General features: G+C 40.6%; 1 protein-coding gene across 3 annotated transcripts in view; it reads left to right on the forward strand.

Annotated features, from left to right (window-relative positions):
- The window catches only part of CAMK2A (calcium/calmodulin dependent protein kinase II alpha), a 219,340-nt gene extending 213,703 nt beyond the window's left edge, over positions 1-5,637 (forward strand). The window contains exons 17-18 of one of the 3 annotated variants that reach the window (XM_069763577.1): positions 1,020-1,248; positions 4,015-5,637. In XM_069763577.1, the coding sequence (XP_069619678.1) occupies positions 1,020-1,248; positions 4,015-4,018 (233 nt within the window). In that variant the 3' untranslated portion in view covers positions 4,019-5,637. Of the gene's footprint in view, positions 1-1,019; positions 1,253-4,014 lie in introns of those variants that run through there. The other 2 variants (XM_069763576.1, XM_069763578.1) reach the window with 2 other exon arrangements.
- Positions 5,638-15,960: the final 10,323 nt, after the last annotated feature.

A 15,960-nucleotide genomic window follows, 5' to 3' on the forward strand; every position in this document is an offset into this window, starting at 1 on the left:
GTTGGCTGTAGAATAAGTTAACTGCAACATTTTTAATAAAACCCAATTGCAAAAATGATTTAAAAGGTTTTTCCCCTTAAGCAGATACAATGGTTGGAGGTGTACATCAGGAGATTGTAATAATCTGTCAGCGGAAAGCCAGCTCTGTTTAGGAGAGGCTAAGAGAGTCTCGGGTTTTCATGCTTTAACCCCTTTATATGGAGTCTTCACTGTAGGAGCCTTAGATTGGTCGTCTTCACAGTAGTGGGGCCAGGTGAGAGAAAAACCCAATAAAGTTCCACCTTCATCTTAAAGTATGCACCTGTGTGTAGCAAGATACTTACCGATGCCCATCTTCTACTGTTTCCGGTTTCACTCTGATCCTCCTTCAACATCTAGTGACCAAAGCTCTTACTGGCTGGAAGTCACTACAAATGGTTACTATTTCTTGTAAGTCTATGAGAGCCTACTTCTGAGTCTCATAGACTTGCATTGAGAAGAGACTTCTGGTCTGCCCAGCCAACACTGGAGAAAACCAGATAGTCACAACTTCGGTCATGTGCAGAAGAGGGCTGGAGCAGCAGAGGGAACAGCTGAAGACGGCAATCGGTATTTTAGTACACCCAATTAACATACATTACTGATAACTATCCGATATTGAAAGTTTAAAAAAAAAACTTGAGGTGCTACTTTAAGCCATGTCTTAACCAGATAATCATTGCCAAGGACAGAATCATACTCAAAGACGTTGTCAGGGACATTCGGGTAAGAACCCGGAAGGTCAGGTAAAATTAATTGAAAGAGATTACACAGCCAGTCCAAAGCCAAGCTAAAGAGTTCCTCAAGGGGTTAATCCAGATTTAGTTTTTTAATACTCAAAAAATCCCTTTAACATAGTCCTGCGACTATAATTGGCCTGCATCTACACTGACCTACAGTTTAAGAAGTTGAATACGTGTTTTCAAGCTGTTCTTGTAATGGATAAAAATCTAAAGGTATAAAAATAGGTAACAACATAATATTTTTTGTCTTTTTCTTAGTGTGGTCTCGAAGCAATAAACCCCTTCATACAACCATCCTCAATCCCCATATCCACTTGATGGGAGACGAGTCCGCCTGCATTGCCTACATCCGTATCACTCAATATTTGGATACCAGTGGTGTCCCTCGCACTGCCCAGTCAGAGGAAACATGTATTTGGCACCGTCGTGATGGCAAATGGCAAAATGTTCATTTCCACCGATCGGGCGCTCCTTCTGTTCTCCCACAGTAAGAACCTTTATTTCTTTTGTTCTTTTTCAAGCATTAAGTATTTACAGACAGGAAAAAGGAAAATGTATTATTGGTTTACCCTCTTAACTTTTCCCTAAGGAACAGAAGTGCCAGAATCAGTTTTCGCTTTGTTGGTTGTACATAACGTTGCCACGCCACCTCTAGACCAGGGGTTGTTGAAGGAGTTGCACATAATTTATTTTTGGTTCTGGCCTTAGATCTGCAGTATTCGGTGGTCTTTATTTACTAGGGGCTGGTCTTAGGTTGGATTTATTTGGGTGTCTGGGCTTGAGTCTGTATTTATTCTGGTTTCTGGTCTGGGATTTAATTTTTGTTTATGGGGTCTCCTCTGGCATCTGTCTTCTAAGATTTCAACTGAGCTCTCTGGTCTGACATCTGAATTTATTTCAGAATCTGGGGTCTGAATTTTAGGCTCAGATCTAGGATCTGTATTTACTTTGCGTTCTGACGTGGAGTCTTATTTATTTAGGGTTTTATTTATTTTAGGTTCCTGCATCTGTGTAATTTTTGGGGCTTGTACTTATTCTAGGGTGTGTGTCTAATCTGGGGTCTGTATTTATTTTGGGAACTACCATTACCTATTTGCAGGTCATGGGTTTGTATTTATTTAGGGCTTTAGGATCTGAATTTATTTTGGTGACTAACTATTTTGAGCTTTGGCGTCTATATACATTCTAGAGTCCAAATTCTGGAATTGTAGTTTTAATGTACTTTAGAGTCTGAATTACAATGGAGCTTTAAAGGTTTGTGAAATTATTCAGTATTTGCAAGCTTCTGCATAAATTTGACTTAAAACTACCTCAGATTTTCACATAAGGATTAAAAGTAGAAAAAGAAAACCAAATCAAACAAAATAGTCAAAAATATTAGTTGTTGTCATTTTTTTAAGTGAGGAAAATTATCCAGTTTGACATGTATGTGAGTGTGAACTTTTGCTTTCAGCTTCTAGTGTTAACCTCTTGTGCAGCAAAACCTGCATGAAAATGTGACAGTAATTGTTGATCAGTCCTGCACATCGGCACGGAGGAATTAGCCTATTTGTCCCTACAAAACAGCTTAACCTCAGTTTTGTTTGTGGGTTTTCTCCCATGAACTGTGCTCTTAAGGTCTTTCAACAACATTTCTATTAATTAAGGTGGATTTTATTAATTAAGGTGGATTAACGATAAGGGTGAGTATTGACTTGCCCATTCTAAAACTCTAACTTTGTTCTTCTTTGACCCTTCTTTTGTAGAAAGACTTGTGTGCTTTGGTTTGTTGTCTAGCTGCATGACCCATGTCCTCTTGAGATTCAGCCCATGGATACATGTCCTGACATAATATTTTACTGGCATAATACTTAATTTATTGCTTTATCTTGGATGGAAGCCATCCTGGCCATCCTGGCCCAAATGCGGAATAAAAGGGAGAAACCATGATACTACCACCACCATGTTTTACATGTGGTTTGAGGTTTTTGTGCTGTAATTTAGTGTTTTTATTCTCCAAACGTAATACTTTTCAATTAAACTAAAAAGCTCTGTTGTGGTCTCAAACATCCAATACATTGTTCAAATAGTCTTTTGGCTTGTCCAGGTGATCTTTAACAAAGTGCAGATGGACAGCAATGTTCTTTTGGGAGAACTGTGGCTTTCCACTTGCAATCCTAGCATGCACAACATTGTTGTTCAATGTCTTCCTGATGGTGGACTCATGAACACTAATATAGTTTAGCTAATATGAGAGAGGCCTTTAGTTGCTTAGATGTTATCTTGGGTACCTTTGTGACCTCATAGACTATTATATGTCTTACCCTTCTAGTGATGTTTGTTGGTTGTCCACCCCTTGGCAAGGTAATAATGGTCTTAAATTTCCTCCATTTGTACACAATATGTCTTGCTATGGATTTGTGGAATCTAAACTCTTTAGAAATGGTCTTGTAATCTTTTCCAACCTGATGAGTATCAACATCTTTTTCTGTGGTCCTGATAAATCTCTTTTATTTGTGCCATGATACAATTCAACAAACGTGTATTACAAGAATCAGGCTTTCATAGCTCCCTGATCTTTAGCTAAAATAGATCACCACCTGATTGTCATCCCATTAATTGAAAACATCAGACTCTGCTTTCACCTTCAAATCACCTGTTTATCCGAAAGTGTCAGATATATTTGCCACTCACAAACATGTAATTTGGGAATATTTTCATTTAAAAAAAAAGAACAAAGTCTAATATTTTTGACTCATTTGTTTCTCTTTATGCACTTTTAAAACTTGTGTGAAAACCTTATGTCGTTTTAGGTCAAATTTATGCAGAAATATAGCAAGTTCACAACCTTTCAAAGTGTCTGTGATCATTTTGAAGCAGGAATTATATGCACTACTTGCGAACACATTAGATTAGCGGTGTTTGGGGGGCATAGCTTATGTAAATGGAGTCAAATCTGTACCTCTCTGATGTAACTGGTGTAAAGTCACTAATTCTAAATGAAGCCATGCCCCCAAACCATACCTCTTTGTGGAAATATTAACATGGCTGTTATTTTTTTATGAAAAAGTTGGCAACCCTCTTCTTTGAGCAAATTTAGATGATATTTTATGAAGTGGATGAGGTCAACCTGACTAGTAGTTTCTCGGCCTTTTCGGTAGCTACCTTTAGCGTCTATTATTATAAGATTATCTCGGCTTAAATTTCAACATAAATTATACAGTTTATTTTTGTCGTTGTATTTTTGTTAATATGATCTTGTTCTATCTTTCAGCTGAATCTCCAGCTTTGGTCAAGGACAATAATTATGAACACCAGAAGAAGTCCCACCAGTCTTCTGTTCCTCTGTCCCATTCCCTCTCTCTCTCTTGCTATCTCTCCATGCACCTCTCTTACCCGTCAGTCTATCCATACCTTTTTTCCTTTAAATGATACCCCAGGTGACAGGTGGCATTGAACAGTGTGTGAGTGTACGTACGTGAGTGTGAGCCTGTGTCCTAAACACATTCCTGGTCACCCACCAAGTTAGAGAGAGAGGGGAGTCTATGATTCTCCGGAAATTATGTAATTGCACGCTGGTCCAGTGAGCTCAGCAGCTATAAAAACCAACCATCATAATTTGGATATTTTTGTGAATATTTTATTGGAAAATTGAGGACACCAATTTATATAATGTAACACCTTAAAGGCCGACCAACCCCGTCTAATAAAGGACTTGCGTCTAAGTTTTTGTAACCCGTAATCCCATCACTTCGAGAAAAGATGTTAAACATATCCTCATCCCTGTAATCCCATCACTTCAAGAAAACACATTAAATATATCCTCATACTCCAAGAAAAAACCCAAAAGCACAAGTTCTAACATTTTTAATGGAGGCAACTTTTATTTTTTGGACCTTCTACAGACCTTCTATAATATCATTAATCATCGGTCACTTTTCCATTTTACTAGGACTTGATATTTTTGAAATTCCGAAAGCTGTGGTTGCCTTAAATACTAGAGCATCCGATCAACATAAACCTTATACAACAGTCCAGGGAACAAAATAAAAAAAAGTAATAAAAACAACAATAAAATGTCAGACTATATCTTGCTGTGTGGTGCCTCCCAGCTGCGGCATCATTTCCGAGAATTCATTTAAGAGCTAAAGGGTCGATAGTACTTAAGCTGCAAAGCAACATAAAGCAATGTTGTGCGGAACGGACAAACAATAAAAAAAATAAAGTTCAGCGCAGACCGATAATGCAAGCTATAGTAATAATGAATATATATAAATATTCTTACATATATATATTTTGTGGGAATACATCAGTGTGTGACGGAAAATCTGTATTTCTATTTGAGATCTATTATATGCATGCTTTTTATAGAAGTAACACTTTCTTGTAATAATCTATTTGCAATATGTTATCACGGAAGATTTTTTTTCTTTAATTTGTCGAAACCTACTACAAAAGCAGAGTATTCCTTTGGTGTCCACCAGTGGGACGGACGAGAGTACTGCTTACTTTTTTGAACTTTTTGAAACTTTCGTTTTAACGCTTGTACAATATTCAGCAATTAATTAGGAAAAAAATTTGTTTTTTTTCTTTGCATTTTCATAGGTTTAGAGCGTAGTTTTATTTCTAGTGTAGTGCAGGTTCTGATTTTAACTCAGTGACTGCTTTATTATTATCTTTCGTAGGAAAGCTCTTAGTTGAAAGATGCTTCCTAGTGTACGGGGCATTCACGTTTACTGTCCTCTGCATGGTGGCTTCTAAAATTGACAAAGTCTACAGATGAGATGGTGAAGGCATGTTTACATTTTAGATACAACTGTGATCTGTCCTGTTAGGCTGCTTATCAAATAGCTATATGATAAATGTGTAAAAATGTCTAAAAATATATATATATATTAAAAAAAAACTAAACAAAAAAAAACACCAGAGAACGACTGCTCATCTCAGAACGTGGTGTTTGTTACTTTTTCTAGTGAAGATGTGGAGTTTTAGAATGTCCCGTTTGTAGATCTCCTCTAAAAATTTCAGGATTTGCTTGTTCTTGCACCTAACAAGTTGAAGGCCAGAAGAAGACCTTGGTGAAAATGTCTTCAACTCTTGACGATGGCACGAAGCTTTGTCTAAACAAAACTATCCTCGGTCTTGACATGTACAAAGGATACTCACGAACTATTTAAGATCTTGGTGTTATGTTCACACAACAAGAATGGAAAAGACTTTGAGACTTTCAGTTCAATGACCAGGCCCCCTGGTTACCACTTGCTCTTGTCAACTTTGTGTGATCAGTGGTGGTCCATGGTGGAGTTTACATGTCTTGGAGATGATCATCCATGACTTTTTCTTGATTGACCATCATGCTTCATTGCTGAATAGATTTGTTTTATTGCTGTAAATACAAAACAATTCATAGGCCTATAGATCATGGCCTAGGAGCATACCTACAAACATCTACTTTCTTCTCAATCAACGGAGACAATGTCATATTCAGAATAGATAATTGTGAATATTGGTCAATTTCAAACCCATTATGGTTTAGTATTTGGCCCTTTGAACAATATGTGACCTAACAGTCGAACATGTTTATTGAGGAGGCTTTTCTATGTTAACTAGGCTCAAATTGTTGCATGGGATAAATGTTGCCCAAAACTGATCCGTGCCAAATTATTTTTGCATTCACTTCTAGAGGTAAATTATGGGAGCAGGGTTGTTTGCAGAATGTCTTGTCTACAGTCTTCCGAATATTGTATATTTTTTTATGTTATACCTCTCCTTCAGCAACTACCCTCTCACCTGCAACAGGGTTGTCTTTTTTTAAATTTTACCATACTTATGGGTCAAATTTAAAAATGTCTTTTCGTTGGATCTTAGACCTAGGAAGAATGATGCTTGAGAACAAAATTCAAGTCTATGGGTTGTATGTACAATTTTTGGGGGTAAGCTTTAGAATGTGAAAGTTAACCTTTCTTTCTATTGCATTTATTTTTGTAAATGGTATCAAATCTAATTTGTTAAAGGCATGCTGTACATAGTTTAGCACAAAAAATTAGGTAACCTTTACAACCATTGGAAAACTTTAAAGGAGTGTTCCGAAATTATCGTTCAGATAATAGTTTTCTCCAACATTGTTTTTACTTTAGCAAAATGATACAGATTTGGATTTTTCACAAGCAGTTACACGGCCCTATTGGTGTCATTGACGGGCTGTTCATTTTTATATCTTGTAGAGGTCATCTTCTACAAAGAATGGCACATTAACAGTGATGTCACATACTCAACATTTGAGGTACATTTTTGGGGTCACCAACCTCATCCTCTGGTTCTTTCCAGAGCCAGTCCAACCCTGATTGGAACACTATCAGGATTCCACCCACACACCAGATTACCGAATGTCGTGACTCAAGAATGGACCTCAAAGCTCCAGTAGAATAATTTAGAGAGCCAGTCACTAGCCACTAGGGTCTACTTCTATTGGATGGTTTTACAAATAACCAATTAGATCTGACTGATAATCTGTAACTCTATACAATGATAACAGAGATTGGGCTTGAAAGTTGGAACACCGACCCCAAGCCGACACCGCTCACTCCAACCACATACACAATGGCTTGGAAAGCTTGACGCTAAAAAATAAAGACTTTCATACACGAGAAACACCAGCAACCTTACATTCAATAATTGGTTTAAATCATTTATTTAATAGAAACAATCTCATGTTTTTCTTGACTTTTAAGGTGCTTTGTCATTTTACTATTATTCAACTTTATGAATGTATTCTCTCGAGTGACCAAAAACATGTTTGCCTTATCTGCACCTTCGAATTGAATAGTTATAAAACTCAGATAGATCCGGTTATTTGCGTGGTCCTTTGGGGGGAATATAAAACTATTTGAGGGATACTGGACAATAATTAAAAATTTCATACAAAATTATAGGGAATCTGTCAGCAGGTTTTTGCTATGTGTTCTGACAGCAGCATGATGTAGGGACAGAGACCCTGTATCATCTAGTTTACTGGGTGCAGCAGTTGTGATAGTATCACAGCTTCCTCTGCTGAAGATCTAGCAGAGCTTGGAATGCTGAGCTCTGTATAACCCCGCCCACACCACCGATTGGCTGCTTTCTGTGTACATTTTATATTGACAGAAAGCAGCCAATCAGTGCTGGGGGCGCGGTTGGACCAGGAGGCATGAGGCACCTAGTCCCCCAGTGATAATCTCCTGCTGATAAAACACTGATTGTATTGAAACAAAAATACAACTTAGTAAGTGCTCTCTCTCTCTTACATGTCATAAAACCTGCTGGCAAATTCCTTATAATGCCCAATGCCACAACTGATTATTGATATTTCAATAATCTTCTTAGTTATGGATATTTTTTCGATGTTAGCTCACACATGCAGATTACTTTTCTGTATATTATTATTACGGTTGTAGTATTTGATCATTTTGAAAAAAAAAATCTGCAATAATATTATTTTGGTTGATGGAACCCTCTTTAATGACCTCTTTCTTGTCCCCGATCATTTGATGAAAGAACGATCCACTTTTGCAAAGCTACATTGGGCATTTGAGGAGCCCGAATAATTTCTAGATTTTTTTTAATGAAGAGGGCTAAGTAGGTGCTAGGCAACTCCTATGTTTCTATGCAGCCTTTAGGTTTTTGTAGATATTATGCTTGAAGTTATTTTATTTCCTGAGTTTTAGGCAGGTATTTGTGAGGAAATGGGGATCTCTTGTACATTTAGTGTCTGATTAAATATTGAACAGAAATAATGTTTAGATTTTTTTCACTTTCTCATCATTTTGGTTATGCTTATTAATATGTAGATTGGCACTTCATTATTCCTGAATATTGATATGCATGGTTCCCTTGACCAATGTATGTGTATTCTTAAAAATCATGAATATGTCTGCATGTATGCTAATGAAGTGAAACCTCAGAAGCAGTCCTGATTTCATTTTTTTTTCACAGATTTACAAAGGTTTTAATGGAGCAATATTAACTTATGGAAGACAGCCCAGAAGTAACTGCACGAAGGAACTGTACGACATGGCAAACAGTCACATGCTGTCATTCACGTGACACCTTTAACGTGATAGTAAAGGGAATTTGTTAAATTAAGAGCATAAGTTACACAATAGTCAGAGTGTACTGCATCACAATCCCTTAAAGGGGTTGTCCGGGACTTTAACATTGATGGCCTATCATTGGGATAGGTCATCAATGTCTGATCAGTGGGGGTATGATACCTGGCACCCCCACCGATCAATTGTTCCCGGTGTCGGCAGCGGCCTGAAGGGCTCAGTTACAGCGCCATCAATGGAATAGTGGCTGAGGACGGGTACTGCACATCAACCCCTTATTGATTTGAATATGTGGCGTACCCGGCCAGGCCATTATACAGCCGGCGGAGCTGTGCAGCTCTGTAACTGAGCAGTGCCGTCCGCTGACTCCAAGAACAGCTGATTGACGGGGGTGTCGCATACCCTCTGATCAGTCATTGATAACCTATCCGGATAAGCCATCCATCTTAAAGTCCCTGAAAACCCCTTTAAATCTGTCCTCAACTTCTGGCCAACACATATTTACTTGATTGGTTTAGTAAGAAGTAGTGGAAAAATGGATGGCAATATATCTGCAGTATCTGACCACACTGAGGGCGTTCGTAGTCTGTTACCATGGAGACAATCATATTTTTATAATAGCAGTAGACATAAATAAACAGCAGAATTCTAGATATAACTTTTAACCGATTAGAAAGGATTAAGTTAATGTGATAAAAGGGGCCACTCTAGTGGTATGAGAACTTGATTGACTGCTCGAATGATAAAAAGGATAAAAAGGTTGGGAAGTGCTCTCATCATGCAGAGAGCACTTAAGCCTCGATTTGTGTATGTATTAAAGCAGTGATTTTTCAGTGAGGGAGCAACGGATTGCATCAGTAAAGGTGCGGATGACATTACCTTTTCAGAGACCAACAAGATCATATAAACTGCTTGGGATGGGTGTGGTTGGGGGATAGATTCCCTTTCCGCACAGGGCTCAATGATTTAAAAGCCTTACAGCTTTGGCATGGCCAATCCTATTGACAGGTGTCTACTACTTTGTATTGTCAAATACGTAGTTAACAACTGGCCCGGATTTCCTGGGACTCCTAGATCTTAAACTCTGCCCCAAAGTGGGCAATCTGTTGTTATCTAGGGCCCTTTTTAGGAATGGTGGGTTGTACTTGGGAGAGGCTGGGTTGGGGCAGGGCTTAAACATTTCAAGCAGTGTTAGCAACAATGTGAATATGAATGTTTTCGTGTGCCCAGGCATGATATCAGATAGACTAAAAGAAATGGTACCAGCACGCCATAAGAAAAAGTTATTTGTCTATACACCACTCATTCCATAGAAGATTCTTTATAGGCCTTAGGCTTCTTTCACACTTCTGTCGGTACGGGTCCGTCGCTATGCGTCGGGCCGACGTACCGACAGACGTTGTGAATTTTGTGCATGACGTGGGCAGCGGATGCAGTTTTTCGATGCATCCGCTGGCCATTCTGCAGTCCGTGGAGGAGGGGGCGGAGTTTCGGTCACGCATGTGCGGTCAAAAATGACGGACGCGTCGGACAGAAAAACATTACATTGAACTTTTTTGTGACGACGGTCCGCCAAAACACGACGGATCCGTTGCACGACAGACACAACGTGTGGCCATCCGTCGAGATCCGTCACTAATACAAGTCTATGGGGAAAAAAACGCATCCTGCGGGCACATTTGCAGGATCCGTTTTTTTCCCAGAACGACGGATTGCGACAGATGGCAAGCGGAAGTGTGAAAGAGGCCTTAGGCCAGGTTCACATTGCGTTAGTGCAGTCCGTTCAACGCATACGTTAAACGGACTGCGTTAACGCAAGTGCTGAAAAAGATCGCGTTTATGCGATCGCGCTAGCGCAGATGCTCCATCTGTGCTAGTGGTGACAGACCCGAAAACGCTGCAGACCGCGTCCGAGGGTCCGTCACAGAATGACGGCACATCGCTAACGCATGCCGATTATGACATGCGTTAGCGATGTGCTACATAATGGCAGTTAATGGGTGCGCTAACGCATCCGTTACATAGCGTTAGTGCCACTATGTAACAGATGCCGTCAGCGCATTGCCATTAACGCATGTGAACCCAGCCTTATAGAGAATGTAGATGCCATATATGTCTCCAATTGGATATATTTTGTGGCAAGCTTCCCGGATAACAAGTCGATTACATGGTGTTTTGCTGTAAGGACTTCCAGCAAACAGCTGAAGTCTCTGATAGGCTCTGACAACAAGTCCTCAATTTCCCTGCAGTGCCCCCGTAGGGGAAATAAAGCATTACACAACTATTTTTGAAATCAGTATGCTTGCCAATATAACAGGCAAATATGTTGGAATTTCAGGGCTAAATACACTCTTTATATCTACTCTGGATAATACAGGGAAGTCCCGAATGACAAACCCCAATCTATAAACTCCAAATTCCCTAATAGAGTATTTCTAGAAAAAAAAGCATCTGACTGTTTGCAATGGATTACAGTAGTTGTTGTGCAATATTGTATAGAAATGTTCTTGTGGTTTTCTATTCCATACAGTTAATAGAATTCTTTCCTAGGTCAGATAGTGTTGGGGTTGTTATCACCTGCTGCAGGAAAAATGAGCAACCCAGCAATTTGCTGTAATCCGCGTGCAGCACCCAGAGCTCAGCCGTACGTGTAGTGTAATTGCACCATTACTGATTGTTCAGACTGGTCCCATTATTATGACCTGACTGACGACTCCTGTGTCTGATCATAGAGCCTTCTAAAGACACTGACCCTGTAACAGGTGAGAGGTCAAAGCACAAGTCATTTTCCTCTAGGCACAAAAGAGACAGTAAAAAAAACTAAAATCTATATCTATTTATTTTCTAAGTCTTGAAACTGTGCACCGGTGTAACGTGTTGCAGAGGTGTTTGTTCAGGTTGGCAATTTTTATTATTTTTTCTTTTAGCCTGCCGAAGTTACACTAATAAGGTGGTGGTGAATAAACTGGCACAGTTTTTGCTGGCTGTATATTTTAATCTTGATGTCTAATTTCAATAAATGGCACAATCTGAAATATACAAAAGACTCTCTTGTCACTTTCTGGGTGTATGTTACTTACTAAGCTTATAATCTGGGCAACATGAAGATCTTCGAGACAAGAGTTTCTGTAAAGTATAAAATGACCATTCAAACAAACACAGTCGCTTGATGCACCCTTGGCATAGCCGTGTAGTTAAGGCTACGTTCAGACTAGCGTTGTGCTAGTGTGCGTCGGGTTAGCGTCGGGCGACGCAGCGGCGACGCACGCGTCATGCGCCCCTATGTTTAACATGGGGGACGCATGCGTTTTTGTTTGTTGCGTTTTGCGACAAATGCGTCTTTTTTGCCGCAAGCGTCGGACCAAGAAAACACAACAAAGTTGCATTTTTCTTGCGGCCGATTTTCGGCAAAAAACGACGCACGCGTCGCAAAAGCCGGATTACGTACCGGTAATGCTCTTTTAATGAGTCCACGACAGCACCCCACATGAGAGAGAGGGATCCGCCCATAGGAACAGGAAACCTACAGAATAAAAGGAGGCGGTCCCCTCTCCTCCTCAGTTTAGTTACAGAGTATAAAAAGGGGAACCGCAAAAGTGTTAGTATTCATTCTTATTCAGTCACATAAATTTCTTAACTCTATACAACCATTATTTGTGACCTTAAAGGAAAGAGCTGTGCATAATTTAGGGAGGGTAATACATGGGTGCTGTCGTGGACTCATTAAAAGAGCATTACCGGTACGTAATCCGGCTTTTTACCCTTCGCCACGACAGCACCCCACATGAGAGATTTTCAGAGAGTCATTATTTGGGTGGGATTACTGTATTAAGAACAGCTCTACCAAAGGTCAGATCAGAAGACGTGGACAGATCAAGTCTATAATGGTTGTAGAAGGTAGAAGGTGTAGACCAAGTTGCAGCCTTACATATTAAATGGATCGGTACATCTGCTTGTTCCGCCCAGGAGGAAGCCATGGCTCGTGTTGAGTGCGCTTTTATACCCACTGGAGGAATCTCGCCTTTTGACGTATAGGCCAAGCAGATAGCCTCTCTGATCCACCGAGATATGGTAGCTCTCGTGACCCCATGTCCTTTCTTGTGGCCCTGAAAGGAGATAAACAGAGCCCTACTCTCCCTCCATGTCTGACACCTTTCTATATAAGTCAGGATGGCTCTTCTGACATCTAAGGTGTGGAACTTATGATGTTCTGGAGTTACAGGTGAATCAAAAAAGGAAGGGAGAAATATTTCTTGTGACCTGTGGTAGGTGGACGCTACCTTAGGGAGGTATGAGGGGTCTGGTTTCAGGACTATCCGATCATGAAATATCAGTAAGAAAGGTGGGTCTACTGATAGGGCCTGGATGTCACTAACCCGTCTAGCTGAGGTTAGGGCTACTAGTAAGGCTACTTTATATGTTAGGATTTTTAAAGGTATTGAATCTAATGGTTCAAATGGAGAGCTTGTTAAGGCCTCTAATACTAGATTTAAATCCCACGGAGGTAGACGGGGAATATGGACCGGTTTACTACGTTCACAAGATTTTATGAATCTGGAGATCCACCTATTAGCTGCTATATTGCATCCATATAGGGCTCCTAATGCCGAGACCTGAACTCTTAAGGTATTTACAGATAGTCCTAACTCTCGGCCTTTTTGCAAGAACTCTAGGATAGGTGTGAGTGGAACTTGCTTAGTGAACGGTACCGTGTAGAAGTCTAAAAATTTATTCCATACCCTACTATATATTAGGGTGGTAGATCTTTTCCTGCTCAATAAGAGGGTGTTTACTAGTTCTGTTGAGAACCCTCTGGAACTTAATAGTTGCCTCTCAAATTCCACGCCGTCAAGTGAAGACCTTTCACTTGCGGGTGGAAAAAGGGGCCTTGGTACAGCAGCTCCTTGTCTGATGGGAGGATCCAAGGATCGCATAGGCACATGGTCTGGAGACAAGAGAACCATGGTCTTTTTGGCCAGAATGGTGCAATGAGGATTACTCTTGCCTGTTCCCTCCTGATCTTTCTGATCACTAGAGGAATCAGAGACATTGGAGGAAAGGCATATGCCAGTCTGAACCGCCAAGGATGGTGGAGAGAGTCCAACATATCTGGGTGATCCCTGGTGTTCAGGGAAGCGAACCTTTGTACTTGCCGGTTGTCTCTTGTGGCAAATAGGTCGATTTGTGGTATCCCCCATGCTTCTGTTATCCTTCTGAATATGGATTTGTTTAAGGTCCATTCTCCTTGACGCAACTCGTTTCTGCTGAGGTAGTCTGCCCTGATGTTCTCTACACCTTTGATGTGCAGGGCTGTTAAGGATGTTAGATGAGCCTCTGCCAGCTGAAAGATGTTTGCAGCTATGGTCATCAGACTTCCTGACTTTGTACCACCCTGACAGTTCAAGTATGCCACTGCGGTGGAATTGTCTGAGTAAATTCTTACATTTGTTCCATGAATCTGCGGAAGAAAATGATATAAGGCACATTCTATTGCTTTTAACTCCTTCCAGTTGGAGGAACATATTAATTCTGTCTGATCCCAAGTATTTTGGGCCAGATTGTCTTCCATATGTGCTCCCCACCCAATAGGGCTGGCGTCGGTGGTAATTATTTTAGACGGGTCTATTATCCATGGCACACCTCGTGATAGGTGGTCCATGTCTAGCCACCAGGATAGCGATTCTAAGACATTACTGGAAAGAGTTATTCTACTTTCTAGATAACCGTCTTTCCCCTGAGCCGACAATACTTCGTACTGCAATTGACGGGTATGGAATTGTGCCCAAGGTACAGCAGGGATACATGATGATAATGACCCCAGTAAGGACATGGCCTTCCTTAGTGTCATGTAGGGTTTGCGTATTGCGTCTGATACCTTTGATTGTATAGTCAACCTCTTTGACTGAGGAAGAAAGCATTTCTGACTTACGGAGTCTAGCTGGATTCCTAGAAATGTCTGAACGGTTTCTGGATTCAGCCGAGATTTTTCGAAGTTGACGATCCAACCTAACTCCTGTAGGGACGAGATCGTATTAGATAAACGAGTTTTACATTGAAGTGCAGAGCTTCCTACCACTAGAAAGTCATCTAGGTAGGGTATTATCAAGGTATCTCGTTGGCGTAGATGAGCCATCACTTCTAGTATCACCTTAGTGAAGACGCGGGGAGCCATAGAAAGCCCAAATGGCATTGCAACATATTGAAAGTGACGAACCTTTCCCTCCAGGGTGACTGCTACCCTTAGGTACTGCTGATGTTCGGCATGTATGGGAAGATGGTAATAGGCGTCCTTTAAGTCTATTCCGGCCATGACACACCTAGGGAATAAGAGTTTTATGGTAGAACTAATGGATTCCATTTTGAAGGTATGATTACGCAGGAAAGAATTTAATTTTTTAAGATTTATGATGGTTCTAAATGAACCATCTGGTTTATTAATCAGGAATAAAGGGGAGTAGAACCCTTTCCCTTTTTGATCCTGGGGAACTTCAATCAGGACTTTCTTAGATAGAAGAGATAGGATCTCTATTTCTAGAGCCCTCTGTTGGTCCTGACCTTTTGGAGATGTTATTATGAAGGAATCCCAAGGGATTCGATCAAATTCTAATTTAAGGCCGTATTGCACAATGTCCAGAATCCACTGGCTGGATGTTATCTGTTCCCATTGGGGAAGAAAAAATTTTAATCTGCCGCCTACTTCCTGGTTAGCGGTATTTACGTCTCGGATTATGGGACCCGCTAAAAAAGGCACCTTTTTGCTTTGGGTCCTTCGACTCCCATCGCTCTCTTTGTTCAAGCGGCTTGTTCCTAGTAAAGGGGCGTCTCCTGAAGGCTCTCCTGTAGGATGGAAGATACTGGTTAGGGAAGCCTTTCTTCCTTTCACCTGCTTTATTCAGGAGTTCATCCAGCGTCTTCCCAAAAAGGAACTCACCCTGACAGGGAATCGCACAAAGTTTTGCTTTAGCTTGTGCGTCCCCCTTCCAATTCTTTAGCCAGAGTGCACGCCGGGCTGTGTTGACTAGGCCGGCTGACCTGGCTGCAAGACGTAGCGAGTCCACTGAGGCATCAGCTAGGAATGCTACTGCTTCTTTAATTTGAGGCAATTTCAGCAGGATAGATTCCCTCGAAGTTTTGCC

The sequence above is a fragment of the Ranitomeya imitator genome, chromosome 4 (assembly GCF_032444005.1).
Source record: "Ranitomeya imitator isolate aRanImi1 chromosome 4, aRanImi1.pri, whole genome shotgun sequence".
Lineage (NCBI taxonomy): Eukaryota > Metazoa > Chordata > Amphibia > Anura > Dendrobatidae > Ranitomeya > Ranitomeya imitator.